Source organism: Nesoenas mayeri (assembly GCF_963082525.1).
Source record: "Nesoenas mayeri genome assembly, chromosome: 11".
Classification (NCBI taxonomy): Eukaryota; Metazoa; Chordata; class Aves; order Columbiformes; family Columbidae; genus Nesoenas; species Nesoenas mayeri.
In genome coordinates this window covers 2,912,955-2,935,566 of record NC_137563.1, presented here as the reverse complement: position 1 = coordinate 2,935,566, position 22,612 = coordinate 2,912,955, and the positions used below count along the sequence as shown (strand labels likewise).

General features: G+C 39.6%; 1 protein-coding gene across 4 annotated transcripts; it reads right to left on the bottom strand.

The window, feature by feature from the left end:
* Positions 1–2,348: 2,348 nt before the first annotated feature.
* GABPB1 (GA binding protein transcription factor subunit beta 1) lies at positions 2,349–22,563 on the bottom strand. 4 transcript variants are annotated; one of them, XM_080351013.1, is made up of 9 exons: positions 22,247–22,563; positions 15,448–15,555; positions 14,347–14,514; positions 13,747–13,941; positions 12,478–12,625; positions 12,025–12,138; positions 10,292–10,477; positions 8,826–8,941; positions 2,349–4,109 (listed from the first exon to the last, which is right to left on the bottom strand). In XM_080351013.1, the coding sequence occupies exons 2-9, from the start codon at positions 15,553–15,555 to the stop codon at positions 3,957–3,959; spliced, it is 1,188 nt and encodes a 395-aa protein (XP_080207139.1). In that variant the 5' UTR covers positions 22,247–22,563; the 3' UTR covers positions 2,349–3,956. The 4 variants fall into 4 exon arrangements, with proteins under 4 accessions (XP_080207139.1, XP_080207138.1, XP_080207140.1 ...); XM_080351012.1 differs by having other exon boundaries at positions 22,310–22,392; XM_080351014.1 differs by having other exon boundaries at positions 12,514–12,625; positions 22,310–22,392.
* Between the last annotated feature and the right edge of the window lie 49 nt (positions 22,564–22,612).

Here is a 22,612-nt window from a genome sequence, read left to right as displayed (position 1 = left end):
CTACTGCACTAGCAGTAGTCACTGAAACAAGGCACCAGCACGTAACAAATTTGATACTACAAACAGGGACTCTTTTCTCTTATTTTCTTTCCCCCTGCAAGAATTGTAGGACTGAGTTTCCCAAGAACAGAGCATACCTGCATCCCCACAGGTCTTCAGTCCCTGTGCTGTGAGTCCCTTGCTGCTAGAAGCGCTGCAACTATTGCCAATTCCAGAACTGCAATCTGGAGCAACGATCCTCTTTGTTGATTTCCTGCACTTCCAGATCAGACAAGGGTTATGCTGAAGGGTAATGCTCCTCCAGTGGTATCACCCTAGATTGCTGAGCTGGGAAAACACTTCTTTTCCCCCACTGTGCTTGCTTTTTTTGCACGGGATGCATAAGCACTGGGATTTGGCCTTCTACCTCCAGAATTCCTACTAGTTCTCCACCTGAATTGGTTTTGGTTTGGGAGAAGAGACAGGTAGATTCCCCCTTATTCCAGTTCTCAGACATGAACACACATCCTGACCTGTCCTTGGCAGCACAACCTTTGACACTGTACTCAACATTGAGCACTTATAATCTTCACCAGAAGGAACTCACATGCTCTACACTGATACCAGGCAGCCCTGGGGAAAGAGACACATAGGACTTACGGACTAAGCATCAGAAGGAGAAATTATTACATGGTACAAGACATGTTTGCCCTATTCTGCTTCACCCTGGGCTCCTGCTGAGGGCTGGCCCTGCTGGAGATGGGCACAGCCTTACCCTGAGACACGTTTCTCTGTTCTCATCATACAGAACATAACTGGCTGTCAGAACAGCTTTGATTTTCTGCCTCAGGGAATATAATGCAGCCTAAACACTTCCATTATTCTAGGAAGTTGTTAAGTCTTTCTCCACTGCATACTTTCTACAGAAGAGTGTGAAAAACTTTCCTAGTTTCTGCTGTGATTAGATATTTGAGAAAGAGTTGTTTCATAGATATGACAAAGATGCTCCGATACATGTACATCAGATTAATATACCGAAATAAAAAAGGGCATTGAAGGAAGTGCAAGTAGTGCAGAAAAAAAACATATTACATGCATATTCATCTGCTTTATCTCACATTTCTCTGGAAACATTGGGGAAAAATAACCAGCTGCCCTCTACACTTAATGTCAATTTATGAACCTCTGTTGGCTTTACTGTAAATGCCATAAAAGGGAACAAGGAACCTGAGAAGGGCCAGGCATCAACCACAGGACCAACTCAAAAAGAGCTCAGAATTCTCAAAACCTGTGATTCTAGCTCATTACAAGTAACCCATACATCAATATATGGACATCTATTCAAAGAAAGCTGGTAGCTAATTACATTTATGATTCCAATTTGGAACAGCAAATAAGGAGCAATACTTTTAACAATGTTTCCAGAGCTAAACTACACAATAAATATTCCATGTGACATACACCCTACGCCTTCACTCAAAGCTGATGGTTTCATCAGGTCCGTTTCTCGTTCTGTGCAGAAGAGAACAAACAGCAGGTCCTGTTCGGAACTAGAATAAGATAGGTGATAATGAGTTACAGGTAGGGTAAATATTGCTGTCGATAAATACATTTTTGTTATAGCTACCTTGCACTTGGAAGGATTTTGTTACACACAACGAGGAATAGAATATTTGCTCACAGGAAGCAGAATGAATAGAAAAGGTTCTTTTCATTGTTCGCTACAGTCTGTGCCGTCAAACCCGTGGGAAATTCCCCATTTGGACGTGAACGTGACCACTATCACCACTCACACTAACGCTGAAATTCTTATCGTTATTAAGAGTTCACAGAGATTCAACTGTAGTTAAGTTTGTGGGATGTGAGGACACAAACATTACTTTGATCACACAATAATTCAATTGGAGCAGTGCATAACCAGCACATTTAAAATGACTAACTGGTTCCTGCATTCACTAGTGACATAACAGATGGTTTCTGGGGGAAAAAAATGGCAATTTCCAGTTAGTCACTGCACAAGACTTGCTTCAAGCAAGATTTTCCACTTTTTTTTCATTATTTTTTGGTTTTTTTAAGGTCAAATTTGCCAACTCGGTTCAATTTTTCCAATTTTATACCAATACTAGGATATTAAGATTTTTTCCTAATTGCCCATTCTATAAACTCAAGTCTAAGTTTGAAAAACTAAGATTTTACAGCATATTGTATAATGCAATTCCCCACTCCTCCCTCCTACCTTTGAAGGCCATTCTAAGCCTAAAACTGTTGTGTCATCTTTTTTGAAAGCCTAACACAGCACAGCTTTGACCTTCTAATGCACATACAAAACAATCGAAATTGAATTGATTCTGCACTATATATATGTGGAAAAGATATTTAATTGTAAAATAGAAAAAGTAGGCCAGAGTACAGTTTTAAGGGTAATTCTTCTGTGTACAGTATAGGTAAACTAGACTTTTTGCTTAAGTTTATATAAACAATTCCATAAAAGCAGTGAAACATGGAACAACAAAGCAAAGCACAAAGAGTTTTATCTCGCGAAAAAGGAATCTGCACAGTAGTTCAAAATTTAATGTAACACAGCACTGAACAATCTTAAGGCAGCTCAGCCTAAGCACAGGACTAGAAGCCAGGAACTCCTGAGATCCGTTCCCAGGTCCACCACAGATTCTCGTGGTCTCGGGCCAGTCATTTCACACTCCCTGTGTTGCGCTTATACCAGTTACAAAACTGAGACAATAACACTCACCTGCCTCAGGCAGTACAGTAAGGGTTCTTTAAAAGGTTTTACAATGCTCTGAAGATGTGGCGTGCTATATAAATCCTAAGCATAATAGCTCACTGCACAGACACACACAAACACAGTATCACAGTGAAGGACGATGATGCGAGGTAAGAAGAGCATCACTACAACATAAAAAAAATTACTTGTCCAATTGCATAATTAAAATGCAAAAGTCCATTTAGGAAAAAAAATGTATCACTGAAAGAATTTCAAGGCTATGGGGGGAAAAGAGATTAATAGGAATATTCTAAAAGAACTACTATTTGTGTTCCAGCGGAGACATTCTTTTAATTACTGAACTTGTTTGTACTGGAAAACTGTAAGACACACGAAGTGAAGTTTCAATGCCTCCACTACCGAATTTTAAATTGCCTCTAATATGGAAATCAAGATGTTTTTGTTGTTCTTTTTAGTTACAAATTACATTCTTCCAAGAAATATACCATCCACAATAAAACTGGCTGCTATCTTGCTTCGAATGACCTATAGGCTAAACATCTTCCTCATCTTGGCTGAAAAATACCTATGCAAGATGTATGTGTAGAAATTATAAAAACATGCAGCATATGTACAAACTGAAAAGTTTAAAAAATATTAGCTTCATATACATGTAAATCTACTTGGATATATCTGAAATTAAATATAAAAATTTCACCGCCTAAATAAAAAAAACAACCAAAAATGGTTTTCAGAGAATCTGAGACAACTACTTAAAGCTGTACAAAGATTTCCACCTGGAAATGTCTTATTCAGAGAAGTTGTTACCATGTAGAAATAACTGTTAATTAATTTTGTCACATAATTCATTTTCAAGTTGTCAGCTTAAATCAACAACATCACCCTTAAAACTGTTCTGTTTTTCAGGAGTTAGATTCATACTAAAATCAAAAATTTCACAAAAACATTGGCTTTGCGTGTTTCTGGATCCCTTCAAAAAGATTTATCAACTCATTTTGAAACTGTAAAAAAAACAACTATTTACAGTATTTCATTTTAAATACTTTTCACAATTTCTAAATTCAGAGTTTTTATGTTACAAGAAATTAATCAGAGCTCACGGCTTAAGTCCAGTTATCAACTTGTAGCATCTTCTCTATCACGTAATCCTGTGCCTGTACCTATACAGGGTACAGTTCAAGATTGTACTGCAGGTTTTGGAAAGTAATAGGCTTTGCAGTATGTTCATTTTTTATTAAACGGCTTCTTTATTAGTCTGGAGGCGGTTCATTGCCTCTAACTTCTGCCGATAGGCCTCTGCTTCTTGTTCTTTCTTTAGAAGCTGCTGACGATATTTTTGTGCTTCTCTGTTTGCCTCATCCAGCTGTTTCTGAAGAGTTTCTCTTTCCTATTAGAAACAGAACCAGCAATATTTTGTCAAATATGTATCAAATACAAGTTAAAATGGCAAATACTTTTCCTTTACATGCAGCTCAAGTGTTAGGGGGTATCACGGAGAAATGGTTCAGTTCTTACTCAGGCAAATCTATTTGAATGCTGCTGTGGTAATTAGACATGAACTATCACACCAGACAACTCCCCACTATAAGGCTTGAAGTGTAAATATAGTAAACCCAAATGTCTTTAGCTGCAAAGATACCAAGCAAGTCTTCATGGAAAAAAACATTGAAATAAAACAAGTGGAACCATGGTGATTAAATAACATAATATAGTAACGTTTCTCCAATGATTCAATACTTTTTGTTACTTTTTAGAATTGGAATCCAATCTAACAGGATTGTCCATTTCTGTTGTATTTCTAATCAGACAGTAGAATGAAAAACCTAAGAGCAATTTGCACTTTTTGTAAGTGCAGCTACCTGCTAAAACACACACCTAACTGGTTTCTAAGTGAAATGATCTGAAGTGATTGACCCTACGCAATCCAGAGCTATAACTGCATCCCAAGGATACCACATGTTTATGAATTAACAAGTATTTAGCTAAATAAACTTTTTCAATTCAAAAGGAGTAACTTAAGGCTCCATCCTGCATACAAGTTTGTTGGGGACGGCTTTAAAGTGGTTTCCAAGCAAAATAATACAGGAAATGCCACTTCCCATGAAGCTGTCTTAGGAACTAAGGAGAATGCATTTCTGTAGCCAGTGACGTAGGTACTGTCATTTTGTTTGATGCTGCATTGAGCCCAGTTGAAAAAGCAATTTGCTTGGAAAATAGTTTTGTTTTGATCTTCAAGCAAATACCATTTCATTAAAGTGCATCATACTTTTATGAGTAAGGTGGCATTTGATTTCAAATCATTCTTTCCCCTGTAGTTGTTAAGCAGCCACAGGGCGGGGGTTGTCAGAAAAGCAAAATATCTCTCAGAAAAACAAAAATCTTATCAAAAACATGGGGCCAGTGAAAATAAGTTGCCTTTTTGGCTTATTCCCATCCCAGCAGTTCAGTATCGCATTCCTATTTAATACCTCAAACAGTGGTTAAAAAGTTTCTCCCCCCACGCCCCCATAAGAGTATCCCTATTCTTCACCTCTTTGATGCACTCACATATTTTCATGGTCAGAGCCTGAAAATACAAAACACTCTGCCTCCCTTCTACTTGCTACTGTTCTCAGCACTTGTCACAGTCACATTTAGCAGTCACATGCTGTGCTGAATGTGCTGGAATATAATGACATAGGTGATCAGATCATTGCTAACAGCAGCATCTGTATAGCAAAAACAACAGGTGAAGGAGAGATGTTATTAACAGGTTATAAAGACCAGCTACAACACAGAATAGAACAAACTCCATTAAGTGCAACCTGGGTTTACACATGGCTTTAAGAGCTGAAGGAAGCTAGCTAGGCTTTGCTTTATATGCTGATGAAATGAGAGCTCATTGGATCTTGCTTAGTGATTTGAGAAAGAACTTAAGCTTCCACCTCTGAAAATTTGGGTTCTGCTTTTTAAGTAGCTTTATGAACGGCCAACCTATGTAGGAACTGGACTGACGAATGCCAAATGAATGGTAGAGCCTACATCTCAAAGGATCTGAAATACACCCGTGATGTGCCAGCACCATACCACTATTTCTGTGAGTTATCTGTGTTGTTTAAGGGGAGCCAACAGCTAATGTAAAACAGCCTTGGGAAGTAGGAAGTTGGTGAGAAGAGCTACAAGACACTTCCCAGGGAAGCAGTGAAACCCATCAATCCTGCTACGTGTGGAAAGCAACCCTTCCTTCCAGAGGGCACTGAGCTCCGGGATAGACTGAGCTGGGCATTATCTCTCCCATGAATTTGTAACATGAAGAACATCAGAAATCTACCACTAGCAAGAAGCAGAGCTGCTCTGTCTGCTGGGCTGAGGAGGAATAAGAACCACTAGTAGCTCACTGGTTAGCGCTTCTGCAAGGTATTACAAGATGTGTTACCGCTGCTGCGGAGTGTGCGCAGCCTGCAAACGCTCGGGGTGGAGAGGTTCTCAGAGCACAGCTTAGGAGTGTTTCCCACAGAAGAGAGAAATAGAGCCACGTACCCACAAGGAGTAAAGCACGTTAAGGAAGGGATAGGAAAAAAATGTAAAAAGAAGTCCTGGTGGCAGAGAAGATAAAAGCAGTATCTACCAGACTAGCAATGTGCAGCAGTCCAGCAGTTAATAGGTGTAGTTTTTAGTCACAGTCCCAAGATAAACAGAATGACATAAGGAACTGAGGCCAAGAACACTGTCTCACTCAGCAGTGGAAAGAGATGAACGCTTCTGAGAGCAACACAGATCCAAAGCGGGCTGAATAATGAGCGTTGGTTCCTTAACTTTGACATCTAAAACAGGAAGGACTATATCTGGTCTATTCATGTCATCAAATCCAGAAAGTGTTCTTAGGGCATTCTTTAGAAGACAACTGAAAATGTTCTAATAATCTGAAGTCCTTTTGAATCAGTACAAAAACATATCCGGGTAAAAATCAAATTAGAGGATCCTGAGCACTCTTAAGAAACCGTCCATTTTATCAAGGAATTTTCTTCATAATAGGGACACCCATAACTAAAATAACCAAAGCAAACATTCTTTTTAACAACAGAAAAAGCAGGGATATGAATTCCCTAATACAATTAATTTACAATTATGATTTTTTTAAGTCTAATGAAGTTATTATCCTGGTTCTAAGGCACATTACCTTTCAAACACGCAACACGGGAAAGACAGTCAAATTCAAGAATTAAAATAAAAAAATCACTGTGTGTTAATGAATGATGCATGAAAATGAAAAACAGAGTATCTGTGTGACATGGGGTTTTTTGCTGCCATCCTATGTTTAAAATATCAAACTGTTTAGGAAAACTGCTATCACTCTTCAAAATGAGCTGAAATGCTTGAACTTAACAGGCCCAAAAGAGAAAAATCAAACAATACGACTATAGCGTTAGTTGTTCACAATACTTCCACAGGAAAGTTTGAATAGGAGGATGTTCAGCTTAAAGACTTTCAAACTACAGTTGACTGTTTGTGCACCATGAGTTTACAACAGCTAAAGAAAGCGCTCTTAGCCTTGAATCAGCTTTTCGTAACGAAAAAGGGATGAACCACCAGGGAGGCAAATAAACCAAAAAAATAAAGGTTTTTTTACATTAAAAAAAAAGAGGGGTCCTACTCCCTCCAAATTCAGGTATTCACCACCTGTACCCCTGTGAACCACCATACGGCTCCTGAATCAACTGCCCTCGGCTGCGGGCACAGATCTGCGTCTGCATCTCCAGCTGTACAAACTCAGTCCTCAAAACCTGCACTTAACGGCAACAAATCAAGTAACTCATTTAAACCAACTTCTTTTGATACTTGAGAAATGTGCTTAAAATATATAATAGAAATGGGTAATCCCCTTCGAAGTATTATTTTTACTGTTACACCAACTGTCTGTAATTGGGAACAGGTCAATTTATTCCTCAACCAATCTAGATTTTTTTTTTCCCTTCACCTAATAGAATTATTAAAATATTTAAGGAAACATAATTTCCTTTAGGAATAATTCAGGCAGATGTTTAAAAGTGTGAACAAAATAAATGCTTTTATTGTAACAGTCATACATTAAAAAAATGCAGCAAGAAAATGGCAAATGTCATGATAATCTGTAATGACCACAAAGCTGCAAAGGCCAAAAGTACTTGATGTGACAACTTAGGGACAGGCAAAGCAAGTGATGAATGGTGGTAATTATTGTTATTAGACATGGATAACATATAGCACATACTGTACAATAAAAACTATTCAATTAGGCACAATTCAATAATATGAACAGAAGTTAGAGAATACAACCTTTGGTAAATGAAATGTCATGGAGCTGACAAAATGAGAACTTACAGCCTTGTCAAGGCAGACAGCAATTTTCACACACTTTTGAGCAAAACTGGTCAGCACAGTTAGAAGTAACAGAAGGAGGAATGAGATGGTTGACCTATTCTGGTTAATATAAAAAAAGCTATAATTTTAAATTGAACAGCCACATCTATTTGTCATATAGAAAAAGAAAAGCTCTCTCAATGTCTTCTGCACTATCAAAACCCAGGATGGTGCAAAGATGTGTAATAGTAAACTGCTCCAGAATTTAAAAAAAAAAAGACACATAAAAATTGACAAACACAGAATCTTACTGTTTCACATTTCCATTAACAGTTATCTAGATATCATGAATGGAAAGGAAACGTTGCTAAAAGTATGATCTCACAATCAGGACAAGCATGTGGTCATAACAGAAAGATGAGGGTACAGTACTCTCATTCACTGCTGGCAGAAATTGTCAAGTTACTCGATAATATATTGGTACCTAGTTTTAAAAACTAGCTAGTGATCTTAAAATAAAAACCAAATCATTAAGTTATACTTAAAGAAGTGTCACTTTTACGTGCACAACCAGAGGATGAAGTAAACAGCCCTCCTATATTCCTTTTACAACAGCTTTGTAAAAGATGAATTCCAGTAACAAGGGAGACTGAACAAGTTATTGTTTTACACACTTCATTCTGTGGTTACACGGAATAAAATTCTAGAGCAACACAAAAAACCACAACCAGGTACTCAGTGCTGAACAGTCTGGTTAACACATATCACGTAACATACTCCTTACTTCTATTTCCGCAGACTCCACGCGATTTTCAACAATCTCAATGCACTGTCTCTTCACTGGAGGTTCTTCGCTTATCACAGTTTCTTCAGCAATGTCTGTTGCTGGAACTGTTAATACTGAAAACATATTTGTACATATAAATACATTTACTTCAAACAATACTTGCACTATATAAAATTAATATAATTAAGCCATTTTATTCACAGCAATAAATGCTAAGACTTTCCCTTTATGCAAACACAACTATACAAAGTGCATTATAAAGTCAGGACAGGGAAGATTTACTAAAAACTTGAGCTGCTTGTGTGCTGCTAATGAATTTAAAAATTCTTTGTTGCTGAGGTCTACAATAGTTAGCTGTTACTTTGCAGTATCAATGCTGTTTTTCACAGAGTAAGCAGATATGGAAATGAATTGCAGCAGAGTTACCAGTCTGTCAATTCTGTAACTTAACGTATCAGACCATCTCCTTTATAATGTTTCTTAATACTAAATACAAAGCTGGCTCTTTGATTTTGATTAATTAGAACGTTAGATTAATTAGGTAATCTGAAAACCCAGTAGTTATTAACCTTGGAAGAAAAAAAGCAGGGATCTGAAGAGATTCATACTCTAATTTCCTCATGCAACCATCTGGCAAATAAATGTTGTGACTGTCACTTCGGTTACTACCTACACACATTCATGCTTTCTGGTAAGTAGCTGTATGTGTTCAGACAGACTGTGAACCAAAACATTTGTTTCTGGTGTTCAACTCTTCAAGCTCCACACTGGGAGTCCTCATGAAGGAACCAGGGAAGGAATCATTTTTGTCTAAACAGTAGCGACAGAGCATCTTAAAAAGAAATCAGGGTAAACATGCTAATGTCACAAAATAATACTTATTACACTAGTAGCTTCCACAAACAAAGTACATATGGCCCAGCAGGACAATTTGTGTCAGCCTGGCTTCATCGGTTCTGCCACTGCTCCTCTAAAACCTCAAGCACCTCAAGACTTGGGTTTTCCTCTGTAAAGAACACGCTCTGTGGGACTTGCACAGCTTGCTGCATGCATCAGATTTCTAAATCCAAGCTTCACCTCCAGGCACTATCTCCAGTGAGGCAATAAGTATCAGAAGAAAGCTTTTGTTTTACTCCATCTTCTAGTTCTCATAACAAGTTTGCAAGAATCAAGCTTATTGAAGGCAAAGCAAGCAATTATAACTTTTCTCTTAAGTGTCCCATTTCTCTTCCACACTGTTTAGTAATTCTTCCGTTCTTTCTCCTCATGCAGACTCAGCTGACACGTAGTAACTCACTGACCTGCAGCAGCTCAGGTGTCTGAGCCTTCTGCAGTATATGAATTCAAAGACATATTTAAATTGATTATTACACCAAATTGCCCAAGCCATTTACACTTAATTTATTATTACTACTATAACTAAAATAGTTCCTCAGGCTCAAACCATACAAGTTTCCACTCACCCTGCTGTCCATCTGGCATGGTCACAATGATGGGTTGCCCTATTCCACTGGTTGGGATCGAATGCAGATTACCAAGCTGAATGCCGTCCGTAACTATAGTAATAACTTGCTGACCTCCAGAACTGACAACTTGTTGAATAGCACCATCCACAGATTCTGCAGTCACAACCTCCTCTGTGGCCACAACTATGAATGGATTAGTAAAGGAATTAAGTCAATTTATAAATAAAGCTTTATGATTTCAAATTTATTTTGGTACAGGTGAGAAGTTTTTTACATGTCTTTTAAAATTTTATGCTGCCCACTCCCCAGTTAATGCATGACTACATATTGTTAATAGCAATCTTTCACTGGGCCAACATAAAGAATTTCCATTTTGAAATATACATGCAATTCTGTCTTGGTTTACCTTGCTCATCAATAAAACACTTTTTGAATTTAGCACGTTTCCTAATAGACACAAAACTGAAGCTCTGGGTTCAGTGTTAACATGACAGCAAGAACACAAGTTGTCTTTAAGAACACAAATAACTTTTCCATTGTATACAAGCTGGACTAAGTTACACCAACAGTGGAATAAAAAAAAATTAACTTGAAATACTAGTTTGAAACTATTCCTCAACCAGTGCCTTGCCAGGTGCACCTCAGGACCCAGCCATGATTCCTCTGCTCACTATATGAAGATTCTCTAGAGGTCGTTCAATCTGTTAAGTTTTCTCTGTACTACATGGGTACTTCAAACACAACCCCAACTTCATTTATTATAACAAGTATGAAATAGGACTAAAGAAAAAGTTCTACAGAGTTGACATTTTTACACCTTCAAAGGAGAACGATAAAGCTAAAAAAGTAAAATATTTTGTGTATATAATTGTGTAAGTAAAAATAAAAATTCATTATTCAATAATGAGTATTACAACAGGGATCTCTCACAGTTCTGTACTACATCTATAGGTAAGGCAAGATAAGGGAAAGATTGCCTTCAAAACTACAACACATACCACACTTTGCATTATATGCTGTAACTGGGGTCTTACACTAATACCCTTTAAAAAAAAAACAAGATACTGAGACAAAGAGCAAGACCACTAGTAGCACAATCAAAGAATTTCAAGCACTAACTCTGTATTTTATTTTCAATTTGCCAGGGTAAAAGCAAAGCCTTTGATTTAAATAACAGACATCAGAGTGCCTTCTACTACAGAGATGAAATTAAACCCCTATAGACTGTGTTATGATGCTCAAGATGAGAGAAGGCAGATAAAACCCTGAAGCTTTCATCTTTTAAGTTAATTACAGTATAACATACACACACAAAAATCACTCTGTAGTTCAAATAATGACTGCAGTCATTGCCTTCTGAAGATCTTTATGTTCAGAGATTACTGTCCTACAGCGCTACTTAAATATTCAAAGACTATGGTTATTCACTAAACCAAAACAGTAAGCCCTACATGAATGAGTGGTGTTTTATTGAACTTGAGTTGGGTTCCAAGTACAGGCTCAGCCATAAGACAGACCACTGTCGCCAAAATTTCCATGTTTCAAATGTCAACACTAGCTGGCGTGGAAAACAGCCCCCATTTTTCAGCTTCAAGCTCAACATTGCGCTTTTAGTTCTGGAAGGAAAAGTTATTTGGACTTCTTCAGACCTTGAAACAAAAATGGAGATTTTGTCTAAAAAGAAGTTATTCTATATAAAAGAAAAATATCCCCATAAATAGCTTTTTAACCTGGTGTTTCTGAAGAATTAGACAGAGGAGCTGATGCTTCTGCTAAAGCTGCCAACGTGGCTAATACTGATGTCGATGAATTTCCAAACTGTACAGCAGACACTCCTGTTTCATCTAGTAGGATGAAAAGAAAAAAAGCTCAAATTTAAAACCAGTGAAGTGCCTTTTTTATTATTGCACTGAAGCTTCTAACACACACTCTGTTCTCAGCAACATTCTGCTAAACCAAACGGCTATTCTGAAGGCAAGCTTGTTAACCAAACACAACTTCTGATTAGTTACCTCTGTGAAGACTGCTGTTTTAAGTACCTAGATATTTACAACACATAAAAAACACTGAAGAGGAACATGGTAATTATTCTTACCACTGCTTTTCCTCAAGCCTTTTCACTAAACAGCGATAACCGATTAAAGTATAAAATCCCACTAGCTATCCTATAGACATCTAAATACCTGTTCCATTTGATGTATTTGCAGAAGATACCAGACCTGTTAGGTTCACCACCCCTCCAGGTCCAATGATGAACTGTGGTGTTGCTGCATGTATTGTCACAGTGTCTGGACTCTCTGGATTTGTATTGATTTGGTTCTGCATTGCAATCTAGGAGACAAAGGTAATAATATCATTCCAATTGTAGGTGTAAAGAAGTCATTTACCTTGTAAGAACTGGAATTAATGCACATTCCACTCAAACAGGGAGTACCTCCCTTGTTATGCTCCTGCAATATACACACATCACGTCGAATCTTGTGCCCTATGTAAGTACACGAGAAACTTTTTTTTCTGGCTGAAATCTAAAGACAAAAAAGTCTGTTGAAGAGAAAGAGAACAACAACAGACTGCTACTTTACCTTACCATTGCTTTTAAACAAAGAAGACCATATAAAGGCAAGGCCCTTTTGTAGATGTGCAAGCTCAAGTATCTAAAATAGAGGCCTGAAAGACAAAGACTTGTGGCAGCTACATGCCAAGAATATCAGCTCTGACAGCTTAGTAATTCCCATTAATTGTAGATGGCATTTTTCTTTTTGCCTTTCTTTGAATTATTGACCTTTATTTACTACATCCTTTCTGCAATTAAGAGGAAGCTAAGGGAACAGACCAGAAGTTCATACAGTTCAAGATGCAGGGGAACAACAGATTGATACAGTGGCATATAGGTATTTTTCATTTGTTTTCTATTCCGTTCTCAATAATGCTTAGCATTTATTTTACCTTCAGGAACATGAACAATGAGCACACACTTCCATGGAAATATCTACTATAATCCAAATCTCAATCACTTCAACAATTCAATCCTTGTTTTTCTAATTCTGGAAAAATTGCCATCTATTCTCCTCTCCTGACCTCCAGTTGTTCAGAAATTATTGTCCATACATGAAGGCAACTGAATGCCAGGGTATAGTCAAAACATACTAGGAGAGTAGGGTGTTAAGTTTTATGCCTTGCTTGTGAAGACTCCACCTATTTCTGTGTACTACAACACTGAAATTTAAGGAAATAAAGGATACTTATCCTTGACTTTGTAGGTAGTGAGAATGCTCTTCGGTCAGCTAACGTTTACTAACATTAATCTTATTTCCATGTCCTGAACTAGCCTGGAGTACAGCATTATCAGTCAATACATGGTCTCACACTTGCTATATTAAAAGTTTAATTTATCCCATGTGTAAACAAATACTTTGCTCTAAGTTTCCATAACATCATGAATCAAAAGTTACCTGTAATATTTCTGCAAGGTCTTCATTTCCGTTGTCTACTGCAATATCTAATGCCGTTTTGCAAAATTTACTCTGAGCGTGAACATCTGCTCCGTACTTTATTAAAAGTTCTACAACTTCTTGGTGGTTATGTTCAGTAGCCCAGTGAAGTGCAGTCATTTTGAGCATGTCCTTTGCATTCACATCAGCACCGTGCTACAAACAAGATCATTGAATAAACGATGTCATTAGAAGTATCTGAATTCAATAATACTGGTCACAGAATGAAGCCCAAAATTGTCTTTCTCTAGCAGTAATGTCCTGTTATCTTACATTTATGGATTTATTAAAAGTACTTTAATCTAACTACCAAACAAATTGTTTACTTCAAAGGATTTAAGACTCCCTAAAACACAACTTCTTGGTTCTAAAAGCTGTTACTCACACAATTTCAAATTAGGAAGCAGTATATTCTGAAACAGAAAACAAAGCATTCAACGCACATAGCACAAATACTCATATCATTTCAGTGTTGGTTTAATGACTAAAAGGAAATTGCAAATATTTTATCATAAACCATTGTAATATCCCCGCCTCAGAGCTTATTTCAGCAGTCTTTACCTTAAGTAAGACTTCTACTATGCTGGCATGGCCTTCTGATGCTGCCATATGTAATGGAGTTCTGTCCACTTTGGTTCTGGCATCTCGACTTACACCTGCTCGCAGCAACACTTCTGTTGTTGAGTAGTGGCCATACTGTGCTGCTAGATGAAGTGGAGATGTTCCCAACTGTAACATAACAGAAAAGGCTCAGTTTTAACAGATCTTGGCATCAAGTACTACTTCTTATGCTGCAGCTATCAAACTCAGGTGTCAAGCCACCACTTCAAAATCATTTTCGCTTGCAGTCTCAAGGAAAGAAGCTGTCAGGGCTTTTACAGAGTGCAAAGAGGAAAAAAGGGGGTTTTTGTTTGTAGTTTTTTGTTTGGTTTTGGTTGTTTGTTTCGTGTTTAGGGTTGTTGTTTATTTTCAACAATCACAAAAACCAGCTCGCTCAGCTCACTGGGAGCAACTTTTTGATGTCTGTTCTATGTTTTTTCTGTCTTTGTGAGGCTCGATGTTTCAAGGGGCCAACCCCTATTTTTAGTGTTGGTCAACATGTTACACCAACATCGGAAGGGACCTCTGAAAGTCGTTTAAGTCCAATCTCCTGCTCAGAACAGAGTCAACTTGGAAGTTAGGTCATTAAGTAGCTTAAGACTCTTAAGGGCTTGTAAATACCCTAGAATTTTAGGTCTCTGACTTCCTTATACAGCCTATTTAAAACCAGGCACCTCCACAAGACAACTCAGAGCCCCTATTTCAGGGAATTCTCAGCTGCACATACGATGTAGTTGGGACTGCTTTCTCAATGCAGGCCTCTGACTATCCTAAATGCATAAACACAATACCTAGGAGGATGATTACTGCTTTCTCCCATTAACCAAAGGTCATCTAAAAAGCTACCAGAGCAAGCTCATTCACACACTGTTACTAAAATCAGGAGGCGGTCATATGAAGAAATATTTTAATTTTGAATTAGACATTAGATGATGTGACTGCAGAATTCCAAGAACAAAGTCCCAAGGCTTGCTACATAAGTGCTGAACGGTAATAATCCCATTTTCTTCTTCAGGTAAGAAAAGTAACCAGAGATACCAAACACGGCAAAAGTTTTCTTACCCAGTCTGTGGTAAAAGGTGCTCCATTTGCCATCAAAATCCGAACTTCGTCATCTTGACCTGCTCGTGCAGCTTCTAAAAGTTTCTTTCCCAAATCTACTAGTGACATCTAGTGAAGGACATAAAGGAATAGAAAGAAAAAAAATCAAAACATTAATACTATTTTAAGTACACAAACGCTGCTGTAATTTTTAAAAATTATTCTTTCTGAACTACTCTGAAAAGTTCAAAACCTGGGGTTGATATTTTAGCTATGAGAACATGTTTTACGGACCGCAATAAGCAGCTTTATTTCAGAATTACTTTTGTCAGCCAACCAGAACAGACTAGGGTGAAGATTTCAGTATCGCAGTGCTGTGACCATAGCAGGTGTGAAGTTATCTCAAACTAAATTTAAACTGGACTGGATGCACCTTTCTTACAGCAGAAAGTGGTTCAGAAGCTCTCACCTGATACTGCAACCTGCTGCAGCTTTGTCCAGCTTTCAAACAGCGCTACACCCCGGCTGCTACAACACACGCGCCAAGGCACTACACTCACCTCTCCACAATGCCTATAGGTATTTAAGAGGTATGTACCACTATGTAAACATGTTTAAATAGGTATGAAACACACCACCTTTCTGACATCTGTCCATCACCATCACATCATTTTGTTCACCCTAAAATATAATTTCTGTATTCCTAGCTACAAAATGACGCAAAAGGCGTATATTATTGTACTATTTGCATCAAGTATATGAACTAAAATCCCTGAAAACAAACATTAATGCCTGCTTCAACTGTCTACAGTTACTAAAAACATGTTAAGTGCAAAATTTTGCTTGAGACGTGACCAAGATACTAGCTGAAAAACTCACCTCACCTTTAGATAATCACCCCTTCACAGCACTCAAGATTTCATATAATACAGAGCATACAAAACTATATGTAGACAAATGACACTTATCTATGCTTCTGCTGCAAAGATTTCCTAGTATAACATTTTTCTAAACCCACTCTATTTCATACTTGCTATTACATTTGTTCAGTAAAAAGAAAAATTCTAACTAACCCATAATTCACACTACTAACCAAAATATATCATTAACGTTTTAGTTCTACACATATTTTCCGCTATGAGGATGCTAAGAATGGAGTTACTTTCATCAGTTGTTTCCAGTCACAAGCAAAATTAAGTGTGCATTACTAATAACAGCAGTTCCAAGGCCATGCAGCCAATTTCCTACTTAGAGTATATCAGTTCAGAAAGAAACCCCAATAGGATAATTTTTAATCTCTTTTCTTAAACATACTCTTTTATCACAAAACCAACGTATTTAGAAAGCTCTCTGCACCTGGCTCAACTGGCAAAACGCATGTGGTACATTGCTCAATAACTTAAAAGCTATTGACTTTTGAAGAAATTAGAAAGGAAGATGGAAATACTGCAAATGCAGAACTCCAACGTGTATCAGTAGAGCCATGAACCAGAGCAGATTACCTCTTTGTCTACAGAACTGACTGCAGGCAGCAATATCCCCTTCACCAAGGTAATGCTCCGTTTATGTCCATCCTTCTAGTACACATGGACATGTTGATTTGTCGCCAGCCAGAAAAGGGAAGAGAAGCAGGAAGGTGGCAGGACAGGACAAATACTGACAATGGGAAAAGGAAGGAAAAAAGGAGCACAGAGTCAGATGCAGAGGAAGGGACAGCAGCTGACTCTCTTCCATAAAGAAAAAGAGAAACAGGAGTAAGAAAAAATGTACTATCCCTGTTAAAGGGAGACACTAAGACTAATGACATAAAACAATAATAGGACAGAGAGGGCACTTGGCAAGTGCAGCAGTGAAATGAAGGAATATAGCACTCTATTTATATGGCACCTTTTTTTTGTTTTGTGGCAATTAAAGAAGGAAAGAAGCACATGCAGACACGCATACTTTTTCTGGTGGTCTAGTACTACCACATCAAGGTCCTCAGAAGCAAAAGGAATTTGGAACGTAATGCAAAATACTGAAATGAGGAACTATTTCAGAAAGGTAACAATTCGTTTCCCTTATATTTCTATTTTAAACACCAATAGAGAAAAGGAACTAACAAAGTCTCCTTTTGGAATGACAGAATAATTGAGGCTGCAGGGGACCTCTCAAGGTCACCAAGTTCCACCTCCCAGTCCAAGCTGGCCCAACAGGCTCCGGCTGCGCAGGGCTCCATCCTGCTGAGGTCTGAATGTCTCTGTGGATGAACATACCACCAGTTCTTCAGCCCCATTCCAGCGTCTGACCATCCTCAGGGTAAGAACTGCCTTCTGTGTATACGTGTCTTTTTCCACTAACCAAAAGGCAACCTTGATAACAAGCTTATACTTTATGTCTTGCAAAATACAAGTCTCACTCCCAGGAGATGTTGGGGACAAACTTCAGCCTGACATTGACAACTTTTCAGAGTGTCTCTAAACCACTACGGTTGAACACACTGTCAGAGTGACACTACAGCAGTTCTCATCCCAATGCAAAACTAACCAGCATTGTACTACACTCAATAACAAATGTTCTAATCAAGGAAAAAGAGGGACGTGGAAGATCATACATGACATAACCTTCATTACTATGTATTACTTCCAATAACCAATACTCTCTTGGTTGATACAAAGTTTTTGTATTTTAAACAAGCACAAAGCATCACAGAAGTTGACGTATGTTTCATGATGTAGAATTTTAACTTCAGTTATTATAAAACAACACAAATTTATTTTAGAAATGAGGTAAAAGTTTCAGTTCTCATGGGGTACTTGAAAGCATACTTGGGCCATCTAGTGGAAGAAAGTCAAAAACGCAGCAAAACTACACTGATGAACTAAAAAAAAATCACGTAATACGTCACTAAGCACTAACAAGAGCAACTGAAAATGCCTTTCCGACAAAACCCATGCACATTTAGTCACTTTTAACCAACAAATACTAGCATTCACAACATTTCTCTGGAGTAGTAAGCCCAAAGCTGATTTCTACTTGACAAAGCATTCCAAGTACCAGTGTTGTAAGATCAGGAAACCCTCAAGTACCAACATGCCCCACACTGCCCACCATGCTCTTGCACTGCCAGTACTGGGACACACTGAGAAATTCTTCAGCTGTTCTCCTGAGATCAGTTAGTAATACTACAATACCACAGAGATACTATCAAAAGCAAAGTTCTATATATAGTACAATAAAGCACATTTAAAATTGAAATGAGATTTCCATTTCAAAGCAGCACTCTCAGTTAAGCACCGCTGCTACTTCACGCAGTTGCTACAAATCAACCCCACTGGACTGTGTTAGTGGGGACTCTTCAGTAATTGTGTCACTTCCACCCAGCTTGGTGAGCATGACAGCTGGGTAATGCTTTGTACAAGGATTCTTTCAGGCAATAAAAACATCACTGGCTCTGCAATAAAGTCTCAAGACTATATTACAGTTATGGCAATCTGAGTGTGTTTTCAGACTTCTAACAGCTCCTACACAACTGTGAGAACAGAGGGTTTGTCTACAATTGAGTAAATAGGGAAGAGTTGCTGCTGGGTTTGGACTTCTTTGCGTTAACCACCTCCTGAACGTCCACATTTCATTACTGCAATGCTTTCTGTACAATGTCATTAGCCAGATGAAGCAATTAACTGGTACTTAAAACTTAGATCAAATTATTATTGCTATTTTACTTCAGTTCAAAAGGAAATCAAACAGCTGTTTTGTATTCATCTTAGACTTTTTATACAGTCTGTGAAACTCTGAACACCATGCTGTTACCAGAGGGGTATATAACAACACCTGACCAGAGTTTTGGCAGAACTGTGTGAGAAATGGGCTCTGTGGGGAGGGTGAGGAGCTGAAAAACATGCAGTTTGGGCAGCTTGAGGTTCCACACCACAGCCTACAGGCAACAGAGCAGCAGAGTCTGCAATCCAAAGGAAGATAAAGAGGTTGGTTTAAGATATTGCAGCACCTTTCAGTCTGGTGTCCTGGCCACTGCAGTGGGAATATCAGCTGGTCAAAATCAACAGGCACAAACCTGCTGTTGCAAAATATCTGCTAACAGAGATCTGGCAGCCACCAGCGCGCCTCTACCAAGGCATGTCCCTAACAGAGACACACTTGGGCTGCAAGAGCATAGACTGCAGCACTGCAATTTACTGCAACATAAAGGGAATCAATGTACACAGTCTCTACGATAAGGATCTGCAATCATTCCTAAAAACCCCAAGACAAAGTTCAAAAAAACCTCTAATTAAAGACGTTTCCCTACTGAAGTGACAAGCAGCAGAATCTTTCTTGGAAGACACCTTGAGATCCATCACCTCTCACACAAATCACATCTGGAAGAAGAATGTCCTTTTTAGAATGTCATTTTCTTTCCACTATTTTAAAAACAAAAATCCACCTGCTTCCTCAGACCTGACCTTCAGAAATGCTATCAACATTTCAATCTTGCACAGCATTGCTAGAATTTTAAAATAGCAATTTCTAACTAACTTTATATGCCTATCCATACCATGGTAAAAAATATTTTTGAGCATAGTTAGCAATAACTATTTAAATCTTTAACCACGCACTTAGTTTTGATAATTATTAGAATTGAAATAATAGGATCAACTTGATTTTTTTTTTTTACATCCCAATATAACAGTGCAACACTTGAACTCAGAACATCACTTCAAAGTTTATTTCAATTACAATTTTGTAACTTTTAAAGGAACCAGAAAGTCTGCATTAAGTCTAGGTGTATTTCCATGTGCTAGCATCTTTTAAAGAGTGTGGTATGATTTTACCTTATATATAATTTAATATTGATTATAGCGATTTACATAGGATAAAATCAGAAAGTTCCTGTATTGTTTCCTAAGGGAATCATACCCTTCCAAATGTATTTTTACAATGATTTCACATGTCATAGTTCAAACCTTAATAGAAATACCATAGGCTTAGAGCATTCACACTTCTATGATGACAATGAAAACTACACTAATATATCAATTGCAACTGGCTTTAATTCCAGTGCTTTCAACTTTCCTCTATGATTTTGTTGTTTTTAACTAAATTCTCTTTAGTTTGTGTAAAGAGCAACATGACTTTCATGTATGTATGAGATGAAAAACATCTGATCTGAGAAAAGACATCAGAATACCAAGCATGTTGTTGAATAGCTTAGCGTTTAAGATATTCAGGGCTGTATTAATGCAGGTCTGTCTTCCAATTAGGTTCACTCATTAATTTAAACTATCACCAACCATCAATGCAGCTCCAATAAATATGCAGATGGTAGAAAAGGCTTGTCCTTAAAAGGAGAGCACAAATTTGGCCATTATCTCCAACATAATGCAACATCTGAAAAATATTATTATGCAACAAGGGTGAACCATTGGCACCAACCAAGATTTGGACTGACAATGCCAACAAGCTACAAAGCTTTCAGAGATAAGCTTGGCACTAGATACAAAAAAGGTCACATTACAGCAGCTGTGATTGACATGAAGAATCTAAGGGCTTGTCATGTAGGCTTTGAACTGTACTATAGCTTTAAGAGTATGTCTCAAATTGCTTGAAAATATCCTCAAACAAAAAATCACTCTTAATTAAAGCATCTGTTTTATTATGAAGAATCTTCTTCAACAGTTTCTATCTGGCACATAGGCTTAAAGAAAACCAACTGTTTTCAGCAAAGGAAGTGAGTCAGGAGCAAGAGTGTATATCTAGTGTATGCTGACCTGCCATGTACACTCAGCCTTATTTACACAGCAGATTCACGTGCACGCAGTTATTTCTACACGCACACACACCTCAACCAAACTGCTCAATCTTACTAACGCTTCAGAAGTCATGAACAATTTTAAAAAAACAATAAAAATGAAGCCAAAGTACTCAAAGGTGTGCATTCACAGCTTTCAGCACGTTCCAGTCTAATATGCAGCATTTCCCGTTAAATAAAAGCTACCTCAGAAAGCAGGATAAAGGGCAACATGCAACTGCTTTAAGTTATAAAACTAAGCACAGAAGACTTCTTCCTACAGGGGATTTCAGCGACGCACCATCAGACAGCGTGTCACCAACTGAAACTACTTCCACTGCCGGGAAAGAAAAGAAAAGAACGGTCCGAACCAACACATCTCATCCCACGTTCGTGTTCCCATCGTACGCTTTATTGAGAGCCGAAAGCACGGGTTACAGACTCGAGTGAGGGCCCCGGGGGCCGCGCTGCCCCCGTCGGAGCTGCGTCTCCTCAGGGTACCTTTGGCGCCAACTCCCGCTCGCAGTTCGGCCGCCTCGGGGCGCCGGGCCGGGACAGGGACCGGCCACCCCGCGCCACGCCAGGCCCCACGCGGCCCAGGCCGGGCTGCCCGCCCGGGAAACACGCGGGACGAGCCGGGCCCCGCTCTGCCCCTCCGCGCCCGGGCCCCTCGCCAGGCGCGTCGCGCTCGCCCGGGCCCGTGTGGCGGCCGCAGGGCCCCGAGGCGACCCGTCCCCACACCCCGCCGGCCGCGCGGAGGCCCCTGGCCCCGGCGCAGCCCCTGCCCCACAGGCCGCGCCCGGCGCCCCGCGGGCCGCCCAGGCCGCCACACGGGCCCAGGCCGCCCTCGCGCTGCCCGCGCCCCCCGCGCGGCGGGGTCCCCGGAAGGCCGGCCAGCGCGCCCGCTCTCCCCAACAGGAAATCCTGGCTGGGCTGGGCGCTGCGGAGGGAGCCGCGGCGCCGGGTTCCGGGGGAAGTGGAATTATTTTTTACCAGCGAAGAGATCAACTTCCACATCCGGTAACAGGGCCCTATACAAAGGCACAGACTGACCTGGAAAAGCTTGGCCGGCCCGGGGGGGTGAGGGAGAGACAGGGCGCAGGAATGCGGCCTTACCGTGCTGCCGGCCCAGCCGCCGCCGCCGCCACAACGACCAGGGGCGCCGGAGGCCGCCGCTCATCGGCGCCCAAAAGCCCCACACAAAAGTCCCCGCTGCGCTTGGCGGAGGGACACGGAGAGCGGAGGGGAGGGGCGCCGCGCCGCGCTGCCCCGCCGCCAGCCCGCGCCCGGGCGAGCGGCGGCACGGGCCGCCCGCGGGCAGCGCTTCGAGGGGCGCCCGGCACTTACCATGGGGTGCGGGAATTATCTTATTAAACAAACATCCCCGACAAAAGGGGCTTGGCGGAGGGATACGGCCTC